This window comes from Syngnathus typhle, linkage group LG13 (assembly GCF_033458585.1).
Source record: "Syngnathus typhle isolate RoL2023-S1 ecotype Sweden linkage group LG13, RoL_Styp_1.0, whole genome shotgun sequence".
In the NCBI taxonomy this organism is placed as follows: domain Eukaryota; kingdom Metazoa; phylum Chordata; class Actinopteri; order Syngnathiformes; family Syngnathidae; genus Syngnathus; species Syngnathus typhle.
The window spans coordinates 9,642,462-9,665,645 of record NC_083750.1 but is presented as its reverse complement, the minus strand read 5'-3'; the positions used below and the strand labels follow the sequence as shown (position 1 = coordinate 9,665,645).

Below are 23,184 nucleotides of genomic sequence, written 5' to 3'. Positions count from 1 at the left end.
TCAAGTGTCCAGAAAAAAATATTTGCTGCAAAAAAAAAATTTTTCTTTCTGTATTGTCATCTTGAAGTGGTTAACTTATTTTTGCATTGTGTGACAGTAAAGAATGTTCAAGATTTTCTTTTGCCATTAATTCCTCTGGGGGAAAAAATGGTGGGGTATCTTCCTCAGAAAGAATTATATTCGACTTAGAGATTCCATAGTATCCCAAACTTTTTTTTGTTTACTTTTTGACCTCTTTCACCAAGGTCTAGCTGGGAAAAATAATAGTAACATTATTATCAAAGAAAAACGAGGCGTTCTTGGAGACATTATATTGCCGGATAGGAATCTTTCCTTTCGCCTCAGCAGGACCTACGCATAATTACATTAGGACAAGCACAATGCAGAAAGGCTATTCTATTTCCTCGGGGCCTGTGTAGATGTACAGCTTACATTCCTCCACATTTCCCTCTGCACAAACAAGATAAAGAGTCTCCAACGCTCGCTCGCCGCCGCCGCCGTCCCACGGTGCAACGCTGCACTGAAGTCGGCGGCCCACTTGGCTGCCCTGGTTCGAATTTGCAGCTCAGGCAGAGTCAAAACAGCCCTGCAAGCACTATAATCTTTCATACCTGCGACGTATCCCTCTGCAATTGGCTTATGGAATGGATGTACAGTCAATATATATTTGCAAGTGGGGTGAAAATCGGAATTAGATAACAGTCCTGAGTTTTGCTGTACATTAAGATCACAAAACAAAGTTAAGTGCTAACTTAGCATGTAGCACTGTTAGCATTTTCTAGCTTATCATATTCAGAGTTTTCGATAAAACATGCATGTCTTGTTTTATTGATTCATGCCACAAGGCTTTTAAGAGAGGCCATAGAGCAAATAGCTTTTTTTCTTTTTTTTTTTTTCTCCGCTCTCCGCTTTGAGTCCGATTTATACCAGTAAGCTGCCAAACTGAGGTAAAGCTGTCTCCGCCATTCTACAGTAAACACATATTGAGGCTTGATGTGTTTTTTTGGGTTGTCTCAGTTGAAATAATAGCAGCACGTTCCCCCTCCTTCCACCCTGTGACACAACATATGACTGCCATTAAGCCCAAAAGCTCCAGGGGGGAGGAATTTTCCGATATTTAAGCAATTGTTCCCACAGTCTGTGGCCGTTTGGAAGCAGATGTAATGATTGTAATTTTTTTAACACGCAGCAGAGGGATTGAAAAAAAAAAAGGCAATATCTGACTACACCACACGACTCCCTGTCAAGTATAAGCAGCACGTCCAACTCGTGAAATTAAATATGAGCATTGTATTTTCTCGCTCCCGTCACTTCAAAGTGCCGTTTGATATGTCAATTTGCACGGATGTTAATGTCAAAAAACATTCATTACAGAACTGTGTTTGATAGCATTGAGTAATACATGACATCATTTTGAAGTGTATTTGTTTACTTTGTTGTATGCATGGCACAAGCATTTGGACCGAATAAGAAAAAGAAGGAACGATAACACTAAACACCACAAGAAATTGGCACAGGATCATTTTTTCGAGACATCGGTTAATCATACCTTTTGCTGATTTCAACGTAAAGGAAGGGGCAGATGCAACAATGTAATCAACGTGCCGACTCCCCAGCGTTAGCATTACACAGTTGGGTTCTGATCGATGCTGTATTTAAAAGTTCAATTCACAGCTAATGTACTTACACTATATTAGCAACGAGCACACCCCAGTGGCGCCGGGCCGGGCTCATTTTTGCACCGAGAAGTGTAGCATGTGGAGATAATTAGGAGGAGAATCAATGTCACGCTCGCACACAAAGTTTTCCCGCGCCGCCGCTTTGAAAATAAAAGTCACATATGATGCTTTTCGGGCAGACTGCATCAACAAGGGCTCCGATTTCACCCAAATATTTGGCATCAAAAAATGAAAACACGCAACTCAAACTAGAAAATAAATGTTTCATTGTGGCCTTTGTTTTGGAATGATACTGCTGTAAACTTTCTGGGGAAATAAATACTGTAAGACTTCTTTTTTTGACTTTGACAAGAACTTCCTCATAGAAAGGGAAAACTTCTTGTTTGTTCACTTTTATTAGACATGGGAATTTGACAGAAAGAGCTGTCGTTCCAACTTTCCTAGATGAAATGAGGAATAGGAGTAACTGCAGGAGGCCCAAGAAAACTGTGATCATTTTATGGAAAGATTTTCTTCTGTAGGTGAGCAGCCTTAAAAAAAATTAAGATTTCAGGAAAGTAAGTTGAGCTGCGTTTATTCCCATTGCGACCACTTTGCTTTTGCTTTCATTGCGACTTACTGCCAGAGTGCATCTGAAATGATATGCTGCTCCTCAGAAAGTCGCATTCATTAATAAAAAAGAATTTTTCAGTATTAAAATTGATTTTGAATAACACGGACTAAGGTCTTGAGTGAAGATTGTGCTGGATATGGGTATTCCCTTTTGTACAGATTTGAGACGCTAGTGCCGAGCCTGATGGTAGCAGTAGTGACACACAGGTAGGAAGCAAAAGAGTTCAATCTCAAGGGGGCCAATTTCGTGTCCAGTTACAAGTCTAGCGCAAAGTGCAGTCGAACTGCACGTGAGTGGAGTTTTCCTTTTGACACATAGGCGCAATTAGAAATGGGCGTTTGCGCCATTGTGGGGCTGAACAGGACCCAGCGATGCTAATTGTTTTCACAAACAGAACAGAGACAATTTGTACTTGTTACTCAAATACATTTTTATGATGGTTTGAAATTTCTGCTATGAGGAGCAGCAGGATTTTTTGTTAACGTGTCTATGGTGCCTTTCATTTTGTTCGCCTCAAGCTGTCAAGCTTATGTTGAGCTAATGTGTGCCTTGGTTGGACTCTTTGGTGCTATAACATCTGATGTTTTAATCCGCTTTTGTTTTGTCTTTATGTCACACGTAGGCGAGACAAAAGATCTTGACGCAAGAACACTTTACCTCTAATTTGTTTGCTTTGTGAGGTTTCTGCCTAACAAAACAAGTGCGTGTTCAAAAAGGGCAGAATAGCTAACAGCACCAAAACCAAACAAGTCTTTTTTTGGCAAAATAGACTCAATTTGTTTAAAAATCCTTGAAGATATTCGTGAGAATAGACTGCTGAGAGTCCCATTTCGAATTGACATGTCAAAGCGTGTCCACATTGAGGATTCAAATTGACGCACAGTTTTTTTTTTTTTTTAAGCATGTGTGACAGCATGCGCTATCACGTCCAAGGACAAGAAAGATTTCATTCTCATGATATGCACATTATGACCTAGCGGAATCCGAAGGCTCAAGCAGACTGTTTGCGTTGACGATGGCTTCCATGCCGTCATTTGTCATCCCTACGGGAAATGCGCACTATACTATGTGGGACGAATCCCTCTTCACCCCCTGCGGAAATGAGCAAACGCAGAAAAGCTTAGTCCGTGGCGATTTTCGATGGCCGCCCTGAAGGTCTCACCGCCGTATCTTAGGCCAGCCGCTTTCAAATTTGAATTATGCTGATTAGAACATCTGTGGTCAGAAGATTGCTCACTACAAATCAATGCCCGATGAGCTTGGCCTTTAAAACAAATTCAATTAAAATTGCAGACTGGCACGCGGGCTTTGGTAATGGCGGGTCGAGTGTCTGTTTCCTTGTGTGCGTGAGCTGGTCAGCTCTGGATTTGGGCTTTGGGGGCTTTGTGAGCTTGTTAAAAACGACTCCTGTTCACTTTTCCAGCTGGAGCCTTTTTCAACGGCGCATTAAACCAACGATACCCTTGAAAAGAAACGACGGGGGAATCAAGACGTTCTGCTGATTTTTTTTCTTTTTTTTTTCTAATATATATCCTGCGGTGACATTTGGATGTGTACAGAGATGGTAAAAAAGATAAAAGCGGTTTATTAAATCGTCATGGGCCTTTCTTTTCGTTTTAACAAAACATCTTTGACACAATTAAGATGGATATATAATTTTTTTTCCCCACACCAACAACAGTATGAAAATGTAACTGTATAGCGAACGCGATTTTATTTTTATTTATTAAATTATTTCAATTTTCAGTGTTCATCATTCTTCAGAAACAAAAAGTTAACTTTCCAACTTCCAATCCAGCACGAAAACGGCCCTGCTGTGTGTTGTCCATCACTTGCTCACATTTCCGCTGTCAGTCTGTCTGGAAAAGGACAAACGCTGAACAAATGAGAAAAAGGTTTTGAATTTCAGCGTCACCTTTTCTATTCGAGACCCACAATATGAAGCAAGCTCAACTCGGATGCCTCGCAAGCGCCACATCCATCTTCTCTGACGTTGTCCAGGCAAGACAGGAGAGGAACTTTGGCCATCAGCTTTCCTCTCTGGACTTGTCCATCACTGTCAGTGTGGATCAGCTACGCAGAACCCATCTTTCCACTCAGACTGGCCGAGCTCAGTTTCATGACAGGCAAACGTTGCATCTGATCCGAGCAATGTGGGTCATGGTAGTGGGTGGCCACGGAAAAGGAGCAATGCTGATTGCGTGAAAATAAAATAAAATTGGTGCTTGGGACAGATTTGGACAAGTCCCTCAAGTCAGGTGGGACCCCCCTCGCCCTCCCCCTCACACCAGTTGGGTGTCACTCCAGTGCATGTTCAGGCCCACACACTCTCGCTCGTGCCGTCTGCGCCACATGTGCGAATTCTATCATGACGAGCGGGGACTCTTTCAAATAAAAACCACAACAGGCAGCAAAGCCCGGCTTCGCAAGCTCCCACAGAGACACGGCGGAGGGGGGCAGTCTGTGGTGAAGTGAGAGGCGGGGGATTGGAATTTAATTAAAGCCTTAAAGCCCTCCCCGAGTCAAATATGAGACAAAGGGATGAGGCGCAAATGGAAAAAGGGTGCCTTTGTTTGTCCGGTGGCTACCACGAGAAAATCATTGGCGGCGACGTCCGTGGAAGAGCCCGGGTTCAAAGTTTTTGATGGATGAACAAGTGACTGAGGCATTGGCTCTTTCATCCCAGCTTCTTTTAATTATGTATGGAAAGCTCGGCCTTCAATAACAGACTGCAAGCGACACTGACAAATATAGATGCGATGACACGTCCCGGGCGCCTGTCCAATCGATACACAGGCGGGCGGCTGACAAATTAAAAGAAAAGCCAAAACAACAGCCTTTAATCTGACACGGAGAAAGACTTGATCACTTGACAGAAGTGTGTGATCTCTCTCTCTACCAGCCAATCAGTGAGAAAAGAAAGCAAATGGAAAGAAATGACTCCTTGGATTTCTTGCCCAATCCACTTGGGCCTGAAAAAAGAAGCACAGCAAAGCGTCACTTTAGCATTCGCTTGCTAACTAGCTAATAGAGGTTCATATGAAACAGTGTCACTCCTGTTTGGACTATTTCATATTTTTTTGCCCAATTTGCATATTCCTTGCATTGTATTAATAAAACACAGATTTTTCTTGGTAACGTTAACTCGGCAGTATTAATCAGCACTGACCCGATTTGGGTTAGTACTTTTAAATCAGCAGATTTAAGAATGTGATTTTGCTATCTAAAATATGCCCCCCCCCCCATCACCTCCATTCTTTTTTTCTTTTGCAATGTGAGTGGGTCATTAAAGTCACTTCCCAAAAATCCATCTGTGTGTTTTCACATTGCCGACCATAAACGCAATTGTGCAATTCCCCCATTACAAAGTATATGGCCTTGTGATGGCATTCAAAGCTGCTTTTGCTAGTCAAACATCAAGGGAATTTTGTGGGGGGAATCTGCAGAGTGAGTTAAGAGTTCTAGGCCTACTCCCCATCCATTGTATTCCAGTCAAGGTGGGGCACCCGGGATGGAAACCAGATCCAACGCTCCGCTTACTTTTCCACCTACAGCAAGGACACGTCAATGCCCTCGGGACAAGTTTTGCTGCTCATTTGTAAAAACGAAACGACTTTAAGCGGAGTAGCAGGAAGTTTTTCGGATGACACCCGGACTTTGTATCCACGGTACCCTGGGAAACATCGGCTTGTGGCTTCACAAGAGACTTGTGGAGGGGGTGGGGGGGGCACATTCAAGTGCAGAAATCCAGATGTGGGTCAATGCCAAAAAAATTCCACAATCTCGACTCGCCGGGAGGGAGGGAGGCAGCGAAACCATGGTCGTGTAAATAACGTCAGCGAATCAAACCCCCACCCGTTGCAATCCTTTTCCATGAAGAAATTGGAGACATTTCAGGCCAGGAGTACAAACCGCATGTCAAGAAAATAATTTGACAGCAACAAGAACGAGGGGAGGGGGGTGGCATTGGCCGCGTCAGCCGTGATTGTTTTGGGCATCCGCATGATGCTAATAAAGCGTTTCCAAATTGGTTCGGAGCTCTGCAAATTGTTCCATAATGACGCAGTCAAAAAGTCAAGATGCCTTGAATGGGCCCTCTTTTTAAGCTGTAACTGACACGGAGTCCGGGTAAACACAAAGGTCTCAATCTTCTCTACGGCGTGGGAAAACAAAAAATCCGTTCATCACGCCTCCGATTGTCCTCCCAAAATATGTGTTCGGGAAAACACCCCGCCTATATAAAACAACTTTGTCAGTCCCTCTCACAGCAGACATGATGACCTTACTCCCGACGGAGAGCGGCGAGGTGTTACACCGGCCAGATGTTTCATACTTCCACGATCATCTAATAAGAGATGATGCATCACTCAAAAGGGAGAGCAGATTTGAGCACAAACTGCGCCCGGGTGGTGGTGGTGGGAAATGTGAGCCACATAAATGTTAATGTCGCACTGTGGACTTCATATCTGGCCGCCACCCTGAAGCTTGGCGTTTTCGCTTCGTAAAATAGCGGGAGGGCGACATCTGGGCTCTTTGTAGAAGCATCATGAAATTGCTCTACCAAAGACCCAATAATAAGTAATAATTACAGTTAGGTCTGGAAAATGTGTCTTGAAAGTTGCACAAAATGTGGTGGTGGATTGTCGTCAGTTGGTCAAGAAATAGAACGAGCTAGGCTAACTGTTAGCTTATCTGTTATGATGTCATTTGCATACTTTGCTCATATTACACATTGGCACTGAAGTCTGGAAAATGTGTCTTGAAAGTTGCACAAAATGTGGCGGTTGATTGTCGTTAGGCAAGAAAGAAAAAATGGAACAAGCTAAGCTAGCTGTATGTGCTAAGACGTCATTTGAATACTTTGCTCATATCACACATTAGCCTATTGGGCTCTTGTCTTATTTTCAATATTCTGCTTATCTTGTACTGCAGATGAATTTTGTGACTTATGGTAGTAAAGTGCGAGTGCATTTTAGTCTGGCATGCAAAAACACTGCATTTTCTAAAACTTTTAAACTAGTTTTTATTGAAAAGGGGCCCCTTGTAAAATGTCTTATGTGTCCCCATCAGTGTCAAGCTATGAAGTGATGGACCCTCAAAATGAATGAATTCACTTTACATTATTTCCTATGGGACAAATTGTTTTGAATTCTTGAGTAATTAGGGCTCCACCAGTCCCAACACGGGATTATGGTTTCACTCTGCCGCATTCATTTCCCTTATCAGTTTTCTCATTAAATGTGTTATTTGACATCCTCTACATCCAATTAATATGTCGTTTTTCACGCTCGAGAGAATTATATGTTGATGTTGGAAAGTAGTCACTCCAAAACTATGCAAGATTTCACTTTGTTACGCCCCAAAATGACGAAATATACTTTTCTTGTTACTTCTTCACATTTAATGGAGCCAAACAGTCCCAGAGAGCAGTTCGCAGATGCTGAGCCGTTCCGACTCAAATCTGAGCCAACAGATTACTTATTATTTTGTATATGTTTTAAATAAACGTTTTTCTTGTTAAGTCAGCACAAGTGGATCCCCACACCAGTAAAAATGTGGAAAGCCAGAACCAGGCATGACTGCCGATTGCTAATAAAAGTGAGCTACAAGTATTTGGCCAGCAATTGATCTGTTGTTTTAGCAATGGTCATATAGAAATATGATCATAATCATGGATATATAAAAAAAATAAAACTATAAAGCATTCAATTTCAACTGAAGAACATATTGCATAACAGCATGCATTTTTATTGTTATAATACAGAATTATGAATTCACAAAATCAAAAAACACATACTTTCATTGAGTTTTTATCCTCTTTGCTGTTACCTAAACTCAAACATCTGACACTTACCAAAAATTACATTACATCGTTACCTTGTTTTGCCTCTCTAAGTCAAAAATCCACTTTTGTGGTACCACCTAACAAGAAAGTATTTATTTAAATAAGTTTGTAAAAAGTCAAGGTCATTGTACAAAACAAGTACAGCAAATTAAAAGTTGCAAAGAACCCAAGGACTAATAAAATTACAAATAAAATGAAATTAACTGCAAATAAAACTGGTAGTAAAATCACAAAGCAATCAGGAAACTGCCTCTCGAGAAGCTAATGGAATGGATCCTTAATGTTAGTGTTAGAGTGTTCGCTTAACATCATAAACACACTGACACACAAGTATATTTCATGCACACGCCACACGGAAACCCAGGTTTCGAACCCGGAACCTGAGACCCGTGAAGCACATGTGCTATGACGACTTCATCGTACATCAACGTCATTTTTATCAAGCGCTTGAGAGTTAATTACAGAGTGCCTCTTGGATGCAAATAGCTGCCAAATTGAGGCCTAAACAAAGCCTGGCAGGCCAGGCAACACATGTGGCATGTATGAAGTGTCAACATGACTGCTAGTATTCATTCATCCCTCCCACCGCAGGTTGAGGAACTTCCCTGGAAAGTGTCGCGGCCCCTGCCAAGTTTGTGTCACCTTCAGGTACGTCTCCGTTGAACGTCCGGTGGGCTTAAGTGAACTTGGCTGCCGCGTGCCGCCTTCACATACGTGTGGAATTGAAATGACAGGAGAAGGAATGCAGTCAATGCGAAGCAGGCGACTAAAAATGCCAGCCTGGGCCCCTGCACCGTTTTTTTGCATTAGCCATGTAATTGCATGTTATTTGTGTTACCGCTGCCTATTCAAATATTTATAACTTTAAACCATAAACACGGGGAATTGTAATGACTCGATTGCATGCACGAGCGCTAAGCAGTATGTTTACACGGTGGCTGCGCTGACTTTTTCAAAAAGCAAGCACACGGACGGAGCACAACAGAAGTCTCAAAGAGGCCGTCATCCCTTCTGAGCGCTTATTTAAAGTTTGCAAGTTGAAAGGAAAATCAATATTCGTTTGATTAATAACGTCCCTTCCCGTAGGGTGTCAAAGATCAAACACCAGCTATTAAAATCTCGTCGGCGTCTTGCCCTATTTGATTTGCAGATCAGTACAATCAAATACTGCAGGACTCATGGATGGCTCTTAAGTCTTGATCTCATGTTGTTGTTGCCACTTGGTTATTGCAGCGCAGCAATCAAAAGATATAGTGGGGGTGCTTGGCTCATGTGCAAGTCACGCCATTGCTACTCCAGAGCATATGCACCCACACAAATAGCATTCGGCCATAAAAAGGCTCATGTTTTGCAAAGTACACTGTAATTCCTCGAAATGGCAACCAGTTGGAATACAATCCAAAAAGGAAAACATTTCTTTTGTTTTTCTGTGGAATGATTTATTATGTGTTACACATGTGAGTATCCAAGAATGTTTGTCAGGGGGGTCCATTGGAATTGTGGAGCTTGGTTACTTCCAGACAATCCCCCCCCCCCCTTTTCTTTTGTTTGTTTAATAAAACATTAAGTGCTCGCGGAGGCGTTAGTTACCCCAACCGCAGAGTCATAAATAATATTTTACTGAGCGTATCTGATATAGCTAGCCTTTTAATTCTCCCAGCAAAATCCCATATCTGCATGATCCCGCAGACGTAAGCCAAGTGGGGAGAATACAGATGAGATGAATAGCGTCTCCTCCAACAACATGGAAACACACACTGACCTTGACTGATTAAACATTCGGAGAGAACGTACACAAAGGTGGGACGCTATATTGTTGTTTTGGTGTATTAAATGAAATATTCCACTGTGTTTTGGTTTATTAAATTAAATATTCCATCCTTTGTAGAGTGATACGTATGCATACGAAGCGTAGTATTTATAGATCAATGCCGTTTCATTGCATGTCGCCCGTGGGATTTAATGTCATCATTCATTTTAATGAGTGGGGGAGGGAGGGAGGGGGGCCAAAGATCACGAGTGAAGTGCAAAGACTACCACCACCTGGCTTGCTCGGGGACAGCAAGCAAAACTTGGAGCTTGTTGACAAAAAGTATTGCCAGAGGCTGTTTTTGTCTTGCGCTTCCCGATCGTCACTCTTGACATCACCTTTTGGAACTGTCAAAATGCAAAAGTTGTATGATGTGAAACAAAACTGCAAGCTAGTGTGAAATCCTTCCACTTGCTGCATGGTCAGGAAATGATGTGCGAGAAGATTTTTTGGGGGGGTAGGGAGGGGAGGAGACTGCGCTGGGAGTGAGATGAAAGTGGTGTTTACTTGGAATGATTGGAAATTTAATAAGGTCGGAATCAGATGATAGAATATCAGCAATAAGTAGGAATTAAGTTTAAAAGTTTTTTTTTTTTTAAGTAACCCCAGTGGGCTTTAAGTTCTGGGACTACATTGGGTCGTGTTCAGGCTCGAAGTTACTTTTTTCACTTTCAAATAGTTCTTTGTCGTTCATTTGTAAGGACTTGGAGGGCTTTGTATGCTATTTAAAAGAAAAATCATTGCAAATCATTGCTTTGAAGCCTTTGCTTACCACATGGTGTCGGTGGAAAAAGGCTCCGTTAATACCTGAACTATCTTCCCGTTGTGGCTCCTGCAGCCCATCAACGAGATTGGCCAGGAACAAAGAACGAAGTGTGTAAGCGACCCGGTGCCTGGCATACGTCTTCTGTATTCAGCGGGGCTTTATGAGCCTTTCATCCGATTCCGCTCTGATCCTTCTTGGCCTTAATTGCGATGGCGGGGGGGGGGACACAGGAAGCTCAGCTATAGGGAGAATAAAAATAAATGGCACTCGTATTTTGGAGATTTTATCCAAAGTTAAGGATGGATGCAGAGCGGCAAGCCCCCCACGCTAACTGGTAATCTCCCACGGTAATAACGGCAATTCGGTTGCGATCGCATCACGTTAAAAGGCACCCAAGCGTCTGCGCTGGATAAATATTTGGAGCAGAGGCGTTTTCATTCGCTCGGTTGACCGCAGACTGTCTTGTCGATGCTTTGTCATCCACTCAGACAAATGAGGGAGCAAGGCACAAAGAGATGTCTGAAAATCTGACTCAAAACTCACAATGGAGATGAAAAAAAGTTGTCTGACAGGATGTAACCTTCACAAAATAAACTTATTTTATGATTTGAGTGTCGTGAGTGGAACAGGCGTCCCCCACCCCCCCCTTGTGATAACGCTCTGCTTTTTTGGCAGTTGTTTTAAAGAAAAATTAAAAGCACATCCAAAGTTCTATGAACCCGCATAATGAGACCTTAAAAACTGAATAATAAATAAGAGTCGACATTGGATCCAGATTAGTCAGAATAGGGATGACATGAAAGAATTTGATGTTGCACCATTAGTTGCTGCATATACTGTTGAAGTAGGCAAACTATTTATTGGGAATTCAGAATTCTACTTAGATTTGGTCTTTTTAACATGCAAAATTTTGTCTGACTTCCTTTGTAGACACCAGGGTAACCATTTTTTTTACATTCATTTCTGCTTTTTGTGGTAAAGACAATTCAGGCTTCTGATTGGCTAAAATAATCTTTCAGCGAGGGGGTTTGGCACCACCTGCTCCTTTGGCATGCACTAGACATCCTGTGTGGACACCGGACAGAGGAAATAAATACTTGATTTCAAAAATCTTTTATTAATGTGTGCTCTGTGGCGGCGCTGTGACTCGCTGCCATGTTTTATCACATTTGGCTAGACGTGTTCAAGGGCACGACGCAAATCTTTCCTTAAAAAATTGAAATGTTTCGCAAACAGCGTGGAAATACGAATTTCCATCGACATAACTCTCGCGCGTATTATCGACACGCCAGAGGAAGTTGGCATATTTGATCTGAGGCTTGGTGATTCTGTTGCTGGTGATTGATGGCGCCGGTGGGTCCATGTGATGCAATTCTGTCTGAAGTTAGGTTCTCCCTGGGAGAGGTCTGTCTACCTGTGGCCTCCGTTCCCGAGGCAAAAGCAAAACACCTCGGGCGGGAGGTTGTTTCCCTGCTTCCGACCCCCACCGCCAACTTGCGGGGACTGAAACTTTTGGTGTTTGAAAAGATTCATTTCTGATTTACGATGTGGTAATTATGCCAAATGTGTTTTCTGGGTAGCTCAGATCTAAATATGGAAAAAAAGGTATTGAAGGAACTCTTGGTACTTGAACAAGATTCTCTCTCCTTAATGAGTTGGGTTTGTTTTGATCTGCTTCGTCTATTGTTGGCTTTTAATAAGGCGCAGGTACAGAAAGTCTGAAATGAAAAAGGTCAAAAGATGAACAATCCTAATTTTTGCACATTGACGGCAGGTTTTGGGAGTTTTGAATGATTTTGGCACCACCATAGATGTGCAATAAGACAATCAAGATAGGTTTGGAAATATAAAACGAAGGAATGAAGATATTTGAATGGAAACTACTTTCCATGTGCTCAAACGTGTTTGGACAAAGTGAGCACATTTTGATGACTGCATCAAGTTTGACATGATTGAAAATCCATCTAAAGACAAAATCAACGACTTGTGCATTACTCCAAGTGACAGCGAGAGAAAAAGTGATGAATGAGCTGTCTCGTGTCCATTTCCATATTTGTGTGACGCGAGTGCAGCAGTTGTCCACAAGGATAAACAAATATATTCATCAAGTCGCAAACACACGAGTTCAAAGTTCACCAAGTCACAATGCATTGCTGACTGCTTTTTTATTTTTATATTTTTTTAAGGAACCAGACCTCGTTTGGAAGTCTCAGACCGTGCCAGGCTTTTCATTGTCACAACTGTGTTGTTGGTTTCAATGTGGCTTTCTAAACTATTGTGACCAGTGTCGCGTCTTATCAGCCTTGGCCTTGCATGGAGACACACACGCAGGCATGGTGCAGGTTTTAATATTCTCATGGGTCACTGGCGGGGCTGTTTGCATTCACTTTGAAGGATTTATGTCAGTTCGCTGACTGTCCTGGACTCCCGAGGAAGGCCGGCGGATAGATGGAAAGGAGCGGAGGCGAACCCGAGCGCCCCCGAGCTCGAGGCGGCCGTTCAAAAGGGCTTACTGCTGTAGCTTTCGCTCTGGCTTTGATTGTCTCTGCTTTGATCTGGCTTGGGCGGCCATGTTGCGCGGCGGCGTCATCCTCATATAATCTCTGTCATCTTTTTCCAAAAAGAAGTGAGAAATGATACCAGGCCGTCCGTCTGGGTCGCTTGGCCGGATAGTTTCATCGCTGAAACGTGAATCACCTTATCTGCGGATAAAGCACGCATCGCTAAAAAACATTAGAGAAGAATGACATCCTTGGAATATACTGCTCCCGGACGACTTCCTTGCTATAATTTGCTTGACTTGGAGTTTCTCATGCGTGCACGACCCGACCGAGGCGGTCAAACAATGAAGCAGTGTAGATGGGAAGGGGGGGGGGGGTCTTGTTATGTGCTGAAGATGTTGTTTGCTAACTTCATATTGTGCAGCTAGCCTACATTAGCCGCTTGCACATCCTCATGAATACATTACAGAGCGCTCGGCAAATCAGAGGGCGATGTACTTGTTAGTGTGCAAACAAAGCATACTCACAGATATGATGTGGCACCACTTAAGACACTTAAATTGGGCCAGACAAAAGGAACGAGCTGGTAACTGGGACTTGTTACGGAAATTGTATTTTTTTAATGGCTTGGCTCTCTGAACTGCCTGCCCACTCAACAAGCGTGAAATGATGCAAGAGAGTGTTAGAAGTACATTTGTCCAAGAATCTTGTCCAAAGTTACACAGTAGTTGTGAAACTCTTCTTTATTTGCATCTTTATGATTGTAGTATACTGCCCCCTGGTGTGACAATGACTTAATGCTTTAATTCTGTATTGCTTTTCGAAACGCTCGCGACAAATTTGCAATAAGACAGTGTTCTCATTTACACTCACACATCATCTGTCTGCTTGTCTCCTGACATCAGTCAGCAGCTACTATTAGGATGTTGCATGCGGTTTCAGGACATTACCCATTTCCTTCTCTGTATATCAAAGCCCACTCCTTCCCACCTTCCCTCGCCGCTAATTCACTCCAGATGAGCACAATGGGACGTTTGATTCATGGCGAACAGAGACACATGTATACAGCTGTGTCAGGCAGGCCTCAAAGCAGCTGGCTTTAGTGCCCCGTGCAACATTTTTAATCACGCATTTGTTTGCGTAATTGAAAAGTTTGGAAGCGCCAAAAAAGTGCTCATTGTTTAATCCTGTCATGTACGTGATATAAATCATGTGTAAACACAGCAGTCGTCCAAGCGAGTGTCGGAATGTATTTGTGGATTTATTGTCGTGGAAAGAAAATTCTGCTCTTTGTGCGATAGAGTTTTACGTTATGACCGGCTGGAAAGACCTTTTGTTCCAGCCATATCCCGATTGAATTTCGCACATAGACATTTTTGTCATATGTGAAGTGTATCGAGTGTCATTGTAAAAAGGGTAGTCGAGACGTTTGAGGGTGGCAAACTCATTATCATCAATGGCGCTGTTCAAAGCAGTGTGTCAATTCAGGAAATAATGGGCAGAGAACGTGACAGTATGCCAAGATGGCTTCTCGCTCATTCATTCATTCATCTGAAGGAAAGTAAATCATTCTCTTTGAAGCACAGCCCGGCGAGGAAGATAGAAAAGGGGGGAAAATAAGCAAATATGCAGAGCAGCTGGTCAGCTGGGATGAAAATGACATGTTGTTTGTCGGAAAAGTAAATAAGAAGGAACCTGAAACTGGGACATAAAAGAGTGAAAACAGATTCATCTAGTTAGTCTATCAGAAAAGTTCCATGAGTGGCGTAACGAAAAAATATATTTCAAATTCAAACTACAAAGTAAAAGTTCTTCCCCTGGAGTATAACGCACTTTACCTGTCTTCTCAGCCATGCCTTCATGCACACCAGGAAAGAGTCTTCCGGGATCCACTGCAGTTCCGTCGCCCACGACTTCACAACCGGTCCCCAAGATGACCCCCTTGACGATTTGGAAGACGGAGAAATCAGACGGAGCAGGGTTGAGGGAGAAGGAAAGTTGCCGGTATGGTGATGCTCTTGTCGGCCAGGAACTGCCAGATGCTCAGGGCATTGTGAGCTGCCATGAGTTGTTTTGCCACAAGTGACAAATCTTCTCGCACACTGAACAAAGCAAACGCCTCAGCATCTTTTTGTAGACGTGCTAAAAAATGGATCACCTGGCCCATGGAGGGGCATACGCATGTAGTTTGGGTTTTAAATATATCTTTTATGACACTAGTCCAGGAACATCTCTGACATTGACTTGGTTTAATGTATTCCAATCCACTGTCTAGCATACATATTTCATGGACATGACAAGACATGGTGACGGTGAATAAAAATAATTACACATTAGTTTATAAGCAGGACAAAAGTAGAACCTGTGCATGCAACTCTGAAAATTTATAGGACGCAACAAATAAGCTTACACTTGTTAAATAAAGTATAAAAATAAGAGAAGCACGTCACATTTATTGAACCACAGCTAATGACAGCCAGTGACAATGTCAGGGTAGTTAACAGAAAAAGAACAAACGGGCTTTGCATCAGACATTTTGCGACGGAGATCTGCCGCCCTCTGGTGCAAAAGCGTAGAATTACAACCCATAGTCGTTGCTCAAATTTGAGACCTACAGTCCTACCATCCATCCAAAAATATCAGTGATGGCAAAGAGAAGTGTTGATAACCAGAGAGTAGGGCTTAAAATTGCAGGTGTCATTTGTATAGACACAATTATTTTATTAGGCGGATGCTCACCTCAATACTCAAATTAGTACAATATGGAGGGCATTTTTAAAGCTGCACGCACATTCTGTTAGTGTCAAACGTCGTTAAAAAGTTGTCCTTTTTTTTTTAAACGTGTTTATCAAGTAAATCATCAGGAATCCTGTAGCGTTTGTGACAGTTTGCAGAATCTTGGGAGGTGGGGGGAGTGGGTGAGGGCCCGGCTCGGTGAGTGGCGGGCGGTGCGCACCAGCAGTGACCGTGAGCTTCATGTCAGCCACACATTAGCCAACGAGCCGCAGCGGGAACCTTCCACGGGGGTTGGGGGGGAAGAAGGACGCCGGATGAAGAGTGACGGGCGCTGCTGCTCGGGGACTCTTTTCATTTTTCTGCCCGAAGTAGGAGCAAATTCAATTCACATGAAATCTGTTTTTTCCCAAACCTATTTTTAAACGCAATTAGCGACTGCTGCAGGGAAGCTAGCTAGCCAGCTAGCTAGCTAACTGACCCGCCGCCATCTCCCCCTCTCTCCGTCGGGAGTGACCGGCTGTGTGTCTTCCGCCATGGGTAACGCTGCCACCGCCAAGAAGGGCAACGAGCTAGAGAGCGGTGAGTCTGCCGTGTGTCCGCCTTCGAGTGTCTTTCGTGCATTGTTTCGTCTGTTAAATCACAAACCTGAAATGCCGAATGTAGCCTAGCCTGCTAGCGCCACTTTCACTGCCCTGTTACGGGCACAAAAAAGTCCATATGTCACCCGTCACTTTTGATTAAAAGATATTTTCGCTCGTGTGTTTTTAAAGCCTTTTTTTTTTTTAAATTTGTGTGCTTATTTTGATTTTGTTGCGCGAACCTAGCAAGTCTCAAGATGACAACCAAGTGAACAACAAGAGCTTCATTAGTAGCTCCCCGTGAAGTAAGCGAAGAAAAAAACAATGAAGCAAGCGAAGGAAAAAAAACATGACAAAAACAATGACGCCAGATGTCAATGCATTATTTGTACGTGACATTTTGCGTTGGATGAAACCCGGCCCCTGTCATTTCAACGCTCCTTGATGGCGTGAGCAATTCAGGGCCTGTCTTTTTCAGTATGTGTGTGTTGTCACGTCCTATTGGCATTTCACACATGCGTCACTCCATCGTCTCTGTGTTGTTTATAGATTAGAACAGCAGAAGAAATCGGGAACCCCCCCAGCTCACAATCGCTCACAAATGCCGCCAAATAGCTATAAACTTGAAGGCTGGGTTCTGGTGGCTCTGCCCCTGGGGGCTCCACTAGCACATTTTTATTCCGGGCTACATAAACAAATCTCCCAGCACAGTACAGTGACCAAATATGGCCAAGAAATAACAAATGTGTCCTCTCTTTGCATACATAAAAGTAGTGCTGCAGAAAGTGTGTCACCGCCATTCGAGCATCAACATGTGGCTGGCACAGAAGTGGTCGTTGACCGGGGAGCAAGCTCGTCATCAGATCTTCGTCAGAGGATAAGAACATTACCAGCTTTGAAAGCTTTGACGTAACTCGGCCTAGGTGGTCGCTGCGAACGCGCTTGTGCTCACGTGATCGACGTTAAATCGCTTCATCGGCATCTAATCCCAACACACTCTTATGTAAATTAAATGCTTTTGTGTCTGAGCTGAGACGAACCTTCCGAGCATCGTGATAGCTATTGTAGTAGTATGAAAGCTAGCTCCTGCTCGGTGGTTTAAAACCTTTTTAAGCTGAAACGATTGGCGCCGCGATGAGATCAACCCGGTTACCTACATTGCTGAATACATACAAGATTACCTTGTGTTTATAGTCTGCCTACGTAGCTTGAACACATGACACACTCACGGCAGATTACAACCTTGACATCATTCGTCATCCAGTTACCGGCTGAAGACTGGTTCTGTACAACTTGATCGGATCATGAGTTCATATATTATGCTTAGACGAACCGGTCGTCTTCTCATATTGAAGGCGGGGATAAATTTAAAAGTGTCCTTTGCAACTCGAGTTTAATCAATGATTAAGGACGGACCAAAAAAAAAAAAAAAAAAAACGGTCACATTTCACAAATAATTCCAGAGAGAAAAATGTGCTCTTAATCTTAAACACAGTACAAAATGTCATTTTAATACTTTGAAGTTTTGAGGGCTCTCCCCCCCCCCCCCCCCTTATCTTTTCCTTTCAGTCTTCTTTAATATGTCTCCTGCATAGTGTCAACTTTTATTTCCATTGTTGCTGTCACTACACAGTGTATGTTTTCTGTCTACATAAACTCTTGTCTTCTCTCTCTCTGTCTCTTCTGTATCATTCCATCCATGTGGTGGTGGGTGATTGTTCCTGTGGGATGGGGAAAAAAAACCCCACCCTTGGTGATCAATAGACACGTTTGGTATGCACGAAAAAAAAAAGATAAGCCTGCAAATTTTGGCCACTGCCTTCATTGTGCAAAACTTGCTCGACGTGCTTGCTGTTATTGTGTGCTTTGATAATCAGTGTGTGATTTTTTTTTTTTTTTTTTGTGGTTGTCGCTCATTCTCTCCATCTGGATATCGACTGTGTTTGCCATACTTGGGTTTGTCTTTGCTTACGATTCTGTCTTTACTAGCCTTCCCCTTAAAAAAAAAAAGACTGTGGCTCTTCCCCTTTGAATGTTACTCTTCCCTTGACTTGAGGCTACTAAATAACAGAAAATGGCCTTATTTGTCCAGCATGCATCACCTGTCTGTTTTCTGAACCTTGTGTTTGTGTCAAGTCATTCATATCCAGATGAGAGTTGCCCTTGCAACTTGAATTTGCTGTGCCCCTCCGATGCCTCTCCTTTACACATTTCGGTTTTCACGCCTGCAATTTCAGATGAAAATTTCTAATTGTGTTTCCCCCCCCCCCCTCTATAGTTAAAGAGTTCCTAGCCAAAGCCAAAGAAGATTTCTTGCGGAAATGGGAATGCCCACCACAGGTCCGGAAGCCATTTAGAGCAACAAAAAAAAAAATCAATCAATGGGTTCCATCAACATGCTAACACACTGTCCACTTCCTGCAGAGCACGACGTGCCTAGATGACTTTGAGAGATTAAAGACTCTGGGGACCGGCTCGTTTGGGAGGGTCATGCTGGTGAAGCACAAAGGAACGGAGCAGTACTTTGCCATGAAAATACTGGACAAGCAGAAGGTCGGTTCAGAACCATCAAAACGCAACTTTATGCTCTTAACTGTGTTCTCATCAATGTGCTGCTGTACCTAATATTTTGGCTGGAGTGCACAGGTATACACGTATGATTTTTTTTTCCCATCAGGTGGTGAAACTTAAACAAATAGAACACACGTTGAACGAGAAGAGGATATTACAAGCCGTTAGCTTCCCCTTTCTGGTCAGACTCGAGTACGCTTTTAAGGTAAGACGATGGCGTGGGTTTCACTCGTTTCGCTTTTAGTATGTGAGATGCCAAAGTGATGTTTTCTAGGACAACTCCAATTTGTACATGGTGATGGAGTATGTTCCTGGAGGCGAGATGTTCTCACACTTGCGACGGATTGGGAGGTTCAGGTGAGGGCCCTCGGGAATGTGCACAAGTCAAGTTTGTTTTGTTTTTGACCGTTGGTTGAGCAGGCATTGAACCCACCTCCTTCCTCTCCAGTGAGCCGCACGCGCGCTTCTATGCCGCCCAGATCGTGCTGACCTTTGAGTACCTCCATTCGCTAGATCTCATCTACAGAGATCTGAAACCTGAGAACCTTCTCATCGACCACCATGGCTACATTCAGGTGAGTCGCGTGTCCGCCAATGTCAGCTGTGGCTGCAATGTCCTCAAGTGCCTGCTGCGTTCACTTTTTTTTTTTTCCCCCTAAGGTGACGGACTTCGGTTTTGCCAAGCGAGTTAAAGGCAGAACTTGGACGTTGTGTGGAACACCTGAGTACCTGGCCCCAGAAATCATTCTTAGCAAAGTATGCCACTTGAGCAAATTGATTGAAATCTCGGGTCTTCATTTGAACTGTCCATTTTTTAGCGCTTGTTTTCACTCTTCTCATCAACTTTGAGTCATTTTTTTACTTTTATCCCTTGCTCTGCTTCTTTCAGGGCTACAACAAAGCTGTGGACTGGTGGGCCCTCGGAGTCCTCATCTATGAAATGGCGGCCGGCTACCCGCCGTTCTTTGCCGACCAGCCCATTCAGATCTACGAGAAGATCGTCTCCGGAAAAGTAAGAGCACGCCTCGCCAGAAGGTGTCTCGGCATGTGTGTGGCAAGCGTAGCAACCTTGTCTTGTCTTCTCAGGTGCGCTTCCCCTCCCACTTCAGCTCGGACTTGAAAGATCTGCTTCGAAACCTGTTGCAAGTGGACCTGACCAAGCGCTTCGGCAACCTGAAAAATGGCGTCAACGACATCAAGGGACACAAGTGGTTCGCTACCACGGACTGGATCGCCATCTACGAGAGGAAGGCGAGACTATTTTCTGACATGATGGCAGATTATATTGGGATATAGTTCAGCCACCGCTTGGTTCAGGGTGGAATGAAAGAATGTTGTCAACAATGTTGTCGGTTTGTTGTCAGGTGGAGGCCCCGTTCATCCCAAAGTGCAGAGGCCCCGGGGACACCAGCAACTTCGACGACTACGACGAGGAGGAGATCCGCGTTTCCGTCACGGAAAAATGCGTGAAGGAGTTTGCCGATTTTTAGGGACTGGACGGATCGGGGACGTGCGACAACGGAATACGTCAGGGAGATAAAGGGATCTTTGCACTCTTCCGAGGACTTGGAATTGAATCAGAGACCACGTTTCCTCGCCCCGTCCTATTCTTCCCACTTGTACGACACACAGCTCGATGAGGTCGCCATGATCTTTTGGTGCCGATAACCTCTCACTGTCACCTACACCCTGCGTATTAAAGCAGACACGCCACCTTTTCATTTTTTCTTTTTTTTTTTAAATACACTATTTGTTTTGTACTTTGGAAAGGAGGTAGTTGTCTTCACTCCCTTTTTAAATGGACAGAAAATAAGATGACACAAGGGATTGACTCGTGTTGTGTTCATGGCCCGGCATGGAGAAGGTAGCATTTGTCATTTGTCCTGTTTTGTGAGAAGCTATGGTTTTAACCGGGCGAAGGAACAGAATTTCTTCTCCTTTGCTTTTTGCCTTGAAAAAGTGAGAGGAAAAGCATCATCCGACCCCCGGCGCTGAGAATATGAAACCTTGTTACATTACTACACGTGTTAATTTGTTACTCTGGTTTGTCTACGATTTTAGTCATGTTTTTATTCCTGATTCCCTCCATAGATTTAAGGTCTGCTTACAAAAGACCCGTTGTTACAATACATGACAGATCTATACATTGAAAGAGTGAAAAAGAAATCCTCTTGGGATTTTTCAAACATTTTGTTTAAAAGTTGAGGTCAATATCAATAGTATTGAAGCGTTGCGCCTCATTTTGGTGAAAGAAGTACAGACTATCAATTGATTTGGACTGAACAGAACATGAAAATGCAGCTGTATTTGTTACCACACGTGAAGGATTGTTTGAGTTTTATTTTTTTTCAAGAATGTGGATTGCAAACTTATTTGGGGGGCATATTTGAATGCTTGGATTTAAAGGTACTGTTTTCCTCACCCAATACACTGGCTTAATGAAGAACTGCTCCTTTGTATCACATGTAACCCTGTTCTTGTTCAGCTCATTACAATATACGTATATGCATTGATTCATATATTTTTATTTATACACATTAGAGATGCTATTAAATTTTATTTTTAAAAGTGTTAACGTGCGAAAGTATTCTTACTTCGAATCTTAACAGCATAATCAAGTCATGGTTTCGTATTAAAAGTACAATGAAACTGTCTGCTCTGACTCGCCGTAGCGGTTTCCGCGAAAGGCATTGTGGGTAACGTAGTACTTCAGCAGGCACATGTCTTCTCCGCTCCCTATCTGATCCAGTAGCATCATGGCGGGTTTGGAGCTGCTTTCTGACCAAGGCTATCGTCTGGATGGACGCAAAGCCACCGAGCTTCGCAAGGTTCAAGCCCGCATGGGAGTGTTCGCTCAGGCTGACGGCTCAGCGTATTTGGAGCAAGGAAACACTAAAGCCTTAGCGGTTGTGTACGGTCCACATGAAGTAAGTAGCATTGCAAGTTAGCCCAATGCTATGAAAATAACTAAGTTTATTATGCATTTGTTTCTTGAGAAATGGTAAATGTATTCATAAATAAAACTCATGCAATTAACCACCTAATCAGTTGCCGTGAAAATCAAAATCTTACTGCTGTGTATAAGTTTATATAACATTATTATTCGGGATTGTGATTTGCTTATACTAAATAATACCAAGAAAAAAATGCCTGAGTTAAAAAAAAAAAAAAAAAAGAAGCAATCTTTATTTTGGAAGTATATTATATATACTGCATCTTTCTCACCCATCAGATGCGAGGCTCCCGTAGTCGAACCCTTCACGACCGGGCTGTCATCAACTGCCAGTACAGCATGGCCACTTTCAGCATGTCAGAGAGGAAGAAGAGGCCACACGGCGACCGCAAGTCCACCGAGATGAGCCTCCACCTCAAGCAGACCTTTGAGGCCGCAGTGATGACGCAACTCTATCCGCGTTCTCAGATTGACATTTACGTGAAGGTAAATATCCCCCTGTGGGATGTTTTGTATTTAAAAGACATACAGCATTTTTCCATGTTCTATTATCATGCATGATCATAGACCTTGTTGTTTTTCAACAGATCCTCCAATCAGATGGAGGCAACTACAGCGTGTGCGTAAACGCTGCCACCCTAGCTGTGATCGATGCCGGCATACCCATGTTGGACTATGTGTGCGCCTCCACTGTGGGCTTCGTGGACGAAACGCCACTGGCCGACCTATGCTACGCTGAAGAGAGTGGCGGCGTGAGCTCCTTGGCACTAGCGCTGCTGCCTCGCAGCGGACAGATCGCGCTTCTGCAAATGGACGCCAGGCTACACCAGGACCATCTGGAGCCCATGATGGATGCCGCCATGACGGCCTGCAAAGGTGTGAGTAAGGTGCTGGACCAGGTGGTGCGTCAACACCTCCAAGAGGCCTCGCTGGCCACTGGAGACTGAGTGGTTATTTTATTTTCATTTCCTGGACTCAAACAAGTCAAGAATCTTTTTCACATTTTTGTTTTCCACCAAATACCATTGTACATTATTTTGTATATGTAAGAAACAATAAATATATGTTCTTTCTGTAATGTGTGTTAAGTTTTATTTATTTATTTATTTATTTAGCTTTATGTGAAGCACTT

At 43.3% G+C, this 23,184-nt stretch overlaps 3 protein-coding genes across 5 annotated transcripts in view; all 3 read left to right on the top strand.

Annotated features, from left to right (window-relative positions):
- The window catches only part of LOC133165329 (adhesion G protein-coupled receptor L2-like), an 86,456-nt gene extending 70,433 nt beyond the window's left edge, over positions 1-16,023 (top strand). For both annotated transcript variants that reach the window (XR_009717567.1, XR_009717566.1), the window contains 2 exons: positions 8,729-8,785; positions 15,065-16,023. The gene's annotated coding sequence lies outside the window, so the exon portion shown is untranslated. The remainder of the gene's footprint in view (positions 1-8,728; positions 8,786-15,064) is intronic.
- A 371-nt stretch (positions 16,024-16,394) lies between these two features.
- Positions 16,395-21,670, top strand: prkacbb (protein kinase, cAMP-dependent, catalytic, beta b). 2 transcript variants are annotated; one of them, XM_061294893.1, is made up of 10 exons: positions 16,395-16,529; positions 18,807-18,868; positions 18,953-19,081; positions 19,206-19,304; positions 19,374-19,456; positions 19,548-19,674; positions 19,760-19,855; positions 19,989-20,111; positions 20,186-20,350; positions 20,464-21,670. In XM_061294893.1, the coding sequence occupies exons 1-10, from the start codon at positions 16,484-16,486 to the stop codon at positions 20,587-20,589; spliced, it is 1,056 nt and encodes a 351-aa protein (XP_061150877.1). In that variant the 5' UTR covers positions 16,395-16,483; the 3' UTR covers positions 20,590-21,670. The 2 variants fall into 2 exon arrangements, with proteins under 2 accessions (XP_061150877.1, XP_061150878.1); XM_061294894.1 differs by lacking the exon at positions 18,807-18,868.
- Positions 21,671-21,800: 130 nt separating this feature from the next.
- exosc4 (exosome component 4) lies at positions 21,801-23,130 on the top strand. Its single transcript, XM_061294895.1, has 3 exons — positions 21,801-22,026; positions 22,332-22,538; positions 22,640-23,130. The coding sequence occupies exons 1-3, from the start codon at positions 21,856-21,858 to the stop codon at positions 22,997-22,999; spliced, it is 738 nt and encodes a 245-aa protein (XP_061150879.1). The 5' UTR covers positions 21,801-21,855; the 3' UTR covers positions 23,000-23,130.
- Positions 23,131-23,184: the final 54 nt, after the last annotated feature.